This window comes from Leptosomus discolor, chromosome 16, assembly GCF_034619465.1.
Source record: "Leptosomus discolor isolate bLepDis1 chromosome 16, bLepDis1.hap2, whole genome shotgun sequence".
NCBI lineage: Eukaryota > Metazoa > Chordata > Aves > Leptosomiformes > Leptosomidae > Leptosomus > Leptosomus discolor.
The window spans coordinates 12,457,178-12,463,177 of record NC_141406.1 but is presented as its reverse complement, the minus strand read 5'-3'; the positions used below and the strand labels follow the sequence as shown (position 1 = coordinate 12,463,177).

The window sequence follows — 6,000 nt, the reverse complement described above, 5'->3', positions numbered from 1 at the left end:
GGGTCTCACTGGACAGGAGAAGCATGAGCATGTTTCTCTGCTCCCTGATCTGCACTAGAAACTGTGTAAGATGTCGAACTCAGATGTAGGGACTCAACAACAATCTGAACAGTATTTAGAAAAAAATGGGGTCTTTTAGATGTCAGTTTTAGCAGATCTTAGGGTCCTCTCTTTTGAAAGAATTCTTATGCTGAACAAAGGACATAGCCTTAAAGAAAGTGAACTGGTGTTACTGTGGACCAGTCCTTAACCTCACTGACCCCTATTTTTTCTGTATTTACTTCATCTCGCAGCCTCGACTTGCCATAGCTGATCGCTTTAGGACCTCTTGTCATTTTAGGCCTTTTCATGTTCTGCTGCTAGCTCTGTGAGGCTTTTTTTGCACTGTGTCACTGCTACTTTTCTTCCCTTTCCCTTTCCCTTTCAGTAAATTCTTCTGATTTTGACTCTGGTTACTTGCATTCCTACCACCATGTAGACATTGCAGAGATCATGGATGTCAAATGAGCCAGAAGTTTCTTATTCTTACACAGACTCATTAACCAGGTGGTGGCCACTCTGAATATAGGATTTTCTAAAAAAATTTCCAAAATTTTTAGATTTCCTAATCCAGGATCAACGGATCATGGTCAGGCCTCAGCATACTGCACAGATTGCCATGAGGTATTATTACAAAACTTTAATCTCACAGGTCCATGCATTTCATCACCCTTTTTGATTTCAGACTGACTGCAGTTTAGTTACCTCACAGATGACAAAAGAGGCAGTGTCATCATCATTATTATTACTGTTCATCGGTTCTGAAGCATCTTTTGAAGGGCCGCTAATCTAATCTAAAGCAGAACACATGATTTAATTTTTAACCTATTGTTACTATCAGTAGGTATAAAACAAGGCTTAAAAGGATTTGAAAATCGCCAATTCTGGTTAATCTTATTCAGGCTATTTTCCTCCAGCTATCCTAATCTAGTCTCCATTTTTAGTAGTCACTGCAGTCCTCTTAAGGCCCATTTCCTCATTAAAGGCTTAATTTTCCTTCTTTTTCCTCCCATTTTTATAAAGTCGCTTTTGAAAGAAGGCAAGTTTGGATGAGGCAAAACTGGAACGAGGGCAAGAAACACAGAGGCATAACCCCCTCCAAGTAAGGGTGCAATAGTAAAACTGCTGTTAATAAATGAGACGCTCTGTCAGGCTTTCTTAAAAGCCCGAGTTGTATCACCAAATTCCCGGTGGGCCCCTTCCTCCCTGAACAGTAAGTGGGTCAGTCCATTTTAAACTACGCCTTTTTCGGCTGGGTGAGAGGATTTTTGGGTCCCTTCTCGGGTGATTTGGCTGCGCATTTTCTTTTTAGACGCAGCGGTTGCTTTGGGTGGAGGAAGGCTGCTGGTTTGCTGCTGCTTTTTTACCCTAAATCGGGTAATATCGGCATCGCCGAGGCGCCGCGCCCGGCCCGCCTCAGCGCTGAGGGGAATCACGGTGGGACCCCACCCCCGCCCGCCGAGCAGGATGAAAGCTCTCCTCCGATTGGGCACACCTCCTTCTGATCCGTCCGCTCATTGGTCGACAGAGAACTGGGTTTCGAGAAACCTCTGCGCCAATTGGTTCTTCATGGTGTCAGCTCTTCCGCCGTCAGGCAGCCGTGAGGAGAGCGGGCTCTGGGCTGATGTGGGGCCAGGCGCGTGGCAGCCAATCAGGCGCGCCGGCGTCGCGGCCGCCGTGCGCCGCGCGGGATCCGTCCGCAGCGCGGGACCGCCCGGTCCCACGGCGCCTGAGGGGCGGCCGGTGGTCGGTGCGCTCGGTGCCGTCCGCCTCAGCGAGGGGTCGGCGGGAGGCGTCGGAGCTGTGGCTCCCTCGGGGCGCGGAGGGGGAGGGCGGCCTCAGAGTGGAGCCGGATGAGACGAAAGTGAGGTAAAAATGGAAAATTACAGGTTTGCTTCCAGTACGCGCAGGGAGGGCATCAACGCCGGCCATGACAGGTTCGCCAGGTGTTTGTGTCAGGTGTGATTCTCGGAGAACTGTAGAGAACCTGACCAAAAGCTCACCTTTGCACCCCAGAGCGGGAACGGCTGTAAATCGAGGGTAAATAGATGCAGAGGGTGGTGAGGAGGGAATACCCACATAACATCCGACTCTGCCAGCTGCACCGCAATGCCTTGTGTCCCAAGCCTGTCTATATACCACGTTGGTTAACGCTCTGTTGCCGTAATAAATGTCTTCACAACCCAAAGGGCAAAACCCAGAAGTTAACTTTTTCTGTGGGTGTGCAGAGAGATGGAGTTTGTTTGTTTCTCCGCCACAGGCCGTGGCTGCCAAGCCCAGCTGGAATGGTGAAACCCCCGGGGCGCATGTCCTGCGGCCTGCCCTTATCTCGGGGCTTTGGCAGGGCGTCCGCGCCGCGGATTTCACACCTCCTCTTGGGCACCGCTGCCACGGTGAGGGGGGCAAGCAAGAGCAGATCACGTGTCCTGTATTCCATCCCCAGCCTCCTCCTGTCCTCTAAGCTCTGGAGAGGGTTAACTTTTAAGAAATAAATACGCATATTTTTAAGTATGATCTATGTAATGTTTTTCTGGAGGCAAAATTTTCAGGATTGTTCAACTCACGTTGCCGTGGCCTGCAAATTTAATACACTTGTATTCCAGTAGCACAAAAATGGCATTTATAGCAAGTATGCTACTACCTACTACATGTATTTACGTTCATATTTATACTGTAAGCCTGTACAATCTACCACCAAATCAGTATTTTTCGAGGCTTCTGTGAATCAGAAGGGAAACTGTGACCTTGAAAATAAGTTACATAAGCAGCGTGTACCCACGGTGCGCTGTTACGGAGTACTTCATTACGCCCCTTCTGGGATAAAATCGGCTGTTGCAACGTAGCAGTGCTCAGCCGGAGAAAGCCCTCGCGTTTTGCAAGAAGTGAGGCGATCGATTTCGATCCAAGGGCCAAGACCTGTAGGCAGAGGGCGTTATGAAAGCGCGACCGGGCTGGCGAGGCTGTGGAGAAACGCGCCTCTTGCCTCATTATTGGGTTAAAGACATCTGTCAGCGGGGTCTTCTTCAGACCTCTCTGGGATTAAAAAATAATAACAAAGCGGCGGTAATTTTGCAGAGATCCGTTGAAAAGCGCGAAGCGATGGTTTCTCCGCGGTGTCCACAGGGGACAGGGCGCGGTCACTTGGCGGGAGGGGCGCGCGGGGGGGCGGTGAAGGGGTGTCGCAGCCGCCTGAGGTGACAGACCGCCCAGACCCCCCTCAGGGAGAGACCGGGCCCCGCCGCCGTGAGGGGTCTCGCCGCGGTCCCCGGCTCGGCCGTGGGCTGGCGGGGCGCAACCCGCGCCTGCCCCCCAGTCATTCCCCGGAGGGCAACGGCCCCCGCGTTCTCCGCTCGGGGGAACGGCCAGGGCGCCCGCCGCGCTCACCGCCCCCTCGGCGGGCGGGGCGTAAGGTCCCGCACTCTTTTCTCTCCGGCGGAAGGTTACGGAGTGAGAACGATAGGGGGCGGCGAACCTTAAAGAGTGCGCCCGGAGGAGGGGCCCGGTAGTCAGGGCCGAGGGGCTGCAGGCGGCGGCTGTGGTGGTGGTGCCCTGCGGGAGGGACGGTTAGTCGCTCGCTGCGCTCGTTTGCCACCGCCGCCATGTCCCGGGAGCCCGAGATCATGGAGTCGCAGGTGATGTGGGAGCCTGATACGAAGCGCAACACCCACATGGACCGGTTCCGCGCCGCCGTGGCCAGCAGCTGCGGGCTCCGCCTGGGTGAGCGGCGGGCGGGGGCGGGCGGGCAGCGCCCAGGCGGGGAGGCCGTCGGGCTCTCCTTGGGGCCGTGCTCTGGCTGTAAGGGCTCTGCTTTCCCGGGGCTGGCCTTGCCGCGGGCCCGCGGCAGGGCTAGGGGCCGTCCGTCCGACCCTGCCCGGAGCCGGGGGCGAGGAGCCCGCGGGGTGCCCAGACACCCCCCGTCCGGGGCAGGAGGGGGTAAAGTGGGCCGGGCTGCGAGTGGGATGCTCTGCTTGTGCCTCATGCAGAGGCCTCCGGTGCAGCATCCCGCTTAGTGTGAGGGTACATGCCGATGGGGAATGCAAACAGCCTTATCTGTCACTGATGCTGCTGCTGGATGTCAGCCCAGGCGGCGTCGGCAGTGGTACCTGCTGTGTGCGGCTGGGAGCCTGCTGGCAGGGGCTTCCTGGGGTGAGTAGCAATGCTGAAGTGACTTAATGTTTTAAAAGCATGTGGGAAGGAAGGATCACTGCCGTCATGGCTGTGATGTTAATGTGAGCCTTAGTATGGTGCTTTAACAACGTGTGTGTGATATTTGAGTTAAGGCTGTGCTCATCTTTGTTCATGAAGAGTGTGTTTTTGTGATATTTAAGTATGCTGGGAAGTGAAAGGTGATGCCTAAGTTGATTTGGTGGTGGAAGCTATGGTTTTTTACTGTGCACCTGCCTAACTGCTTGAACTTCAAGCTCTGCTTTATGCTTGTTCAGAAATACCTGTCAATAGGTGTGCAGTCCATTGACTTAAAATCCATCTGTCATCTTTGAGTTCAGCCCTGCTTTGATTATGGGGTTGGACTTCCAGGGGTGTCTTTCAACCCATATTGTTGTGACTTTTCAAAGACTGGTAGCTGTAGGTGGTGTCTCTAGGAGTCAGTGGTGCTGGCTGTATGACTTCATTCACATCATGAACCAGGTGGACTTCTGTGCATGTGGGGGTTAAACCCCCCAGTTCTGACTGGCTTGTTTTATACTATCTGCTCTCCCTAAATATTTGAGGGCCAGGTTGCTTGTGTAGATTTCCTGTAATCATTTGTCTGGTGGGGGATAGAGGGAGTAGTATTGGCAAGTGGCCTGACAAGTTTGCCAGTCCAGTAGAGATGTGTCTGATATAAGAGACATACTGGAGTAGTAGCAATGTATCTAGTGCTTCTACAAGTTCATGTCTGGAAAACAATTAGGCACCTTGGTTGGGAAGTTACTATGTAGGCAAGCCAGGTCGTTATTTTGACTGCTGGGGGATTTCCTATTTGAACACAAATGTATAGTGTTGTTAGAGAGAGTTATCTCCTGCTACATAGGAAGCAAGTTACTACACAGTTTTAGCTAACTCTTGAGTAGAAATGTCACGTAACTGGTACTCATGATGAAGATTGAATGCATTTTCAGATGGGCTGCCATGGGCTGTAACAACTAGAACTCTCTTTCACCCTATTTTGATGTGGCTGTCTCCATTCAAAAGTGGATTCCTGTGCATATATAGAAACCTTTGTCAACTTCCATTAGACTTGAACTGGTGTTTGTTGGTCTGTGTGCTATTGAGCAGCTAAGAATGGATTGTTTATGTAATGTTAAGATATGGACTGAGGAGAGCTAAGGGCAATATAACCCTTGAAACAGCATGCCCAACCCTGAAAATGCAGTAATAAGATGCAGTGTTTAATTGCTGAATAACAATTGCTGAAGGACTTCCATGCTAAAGCTCATTTGTGGACAAACTGTATAGACAAGACAGAACAAACTGTATTGCAAGAAACAAATTAGTGGTGACTTGTGGCTTTTTGCGTTTAGCAAATGATGCAGAGCATGGGGTACAATCTGCTCTTGAAGGAGGAGATGGAAGCTTGAACTTTCCTTGATGTGCAGTGTACAGAGCAGTGAAGAGTAACTTGGATGGAGTGTAAAAAAGGGTATGTAGGAGGCTGAGATTGAGGCAATATGTAGGCAAAAGCTGAGTTATGGAGAAGAGTCTGCCTTTGCTTCTGCTATGTCAGTAATACCTAGGGAGTAATCTTATTGATGGAAAAGATTGAGTGGAATGAGATGTGGAAGGGACAGACTGGGTGGGGGAACAGCTGTAGTGATCAAGTGTGAGTAACAGTGTAGAGGTGGTTTTGACTGCTTTTTCTCTTACAAAACTGGAAGATGTCATCCTTGTAGGACCTAGAGGATGCAAAGATGACTTCTGAAGCAATCGGCTGGATAACAGGATGACAAACCAAAAATATTG

General features: G+C 51.1%; 1 protein-coding gene across 2 annotated transcripts in view; it reads left to right on the top strand.

The window, feature by feature from the left end:
* The first annotated feature begins 3,638 nt into the window (after positions 1-3,638).
* AACS (acetoacetyl-CoA synthetase) overlaps positions 3,639-6,000 on the top strand; it is a 41,275-nt gene continuing 38,913 nt past the window's right edge. For both annotated transcript variants that reach the window (XM_086474185.1, XM_086474184.1), the window contains exon 1: positions 3,639-3,756. In XM_086474185.1, coding sequence (XP_086330311.1) covers positions 3,639-3,756 — 118 coding nt within the window. The remainder of the gene's footprint in view (positions 3,757-6,000) is intronic.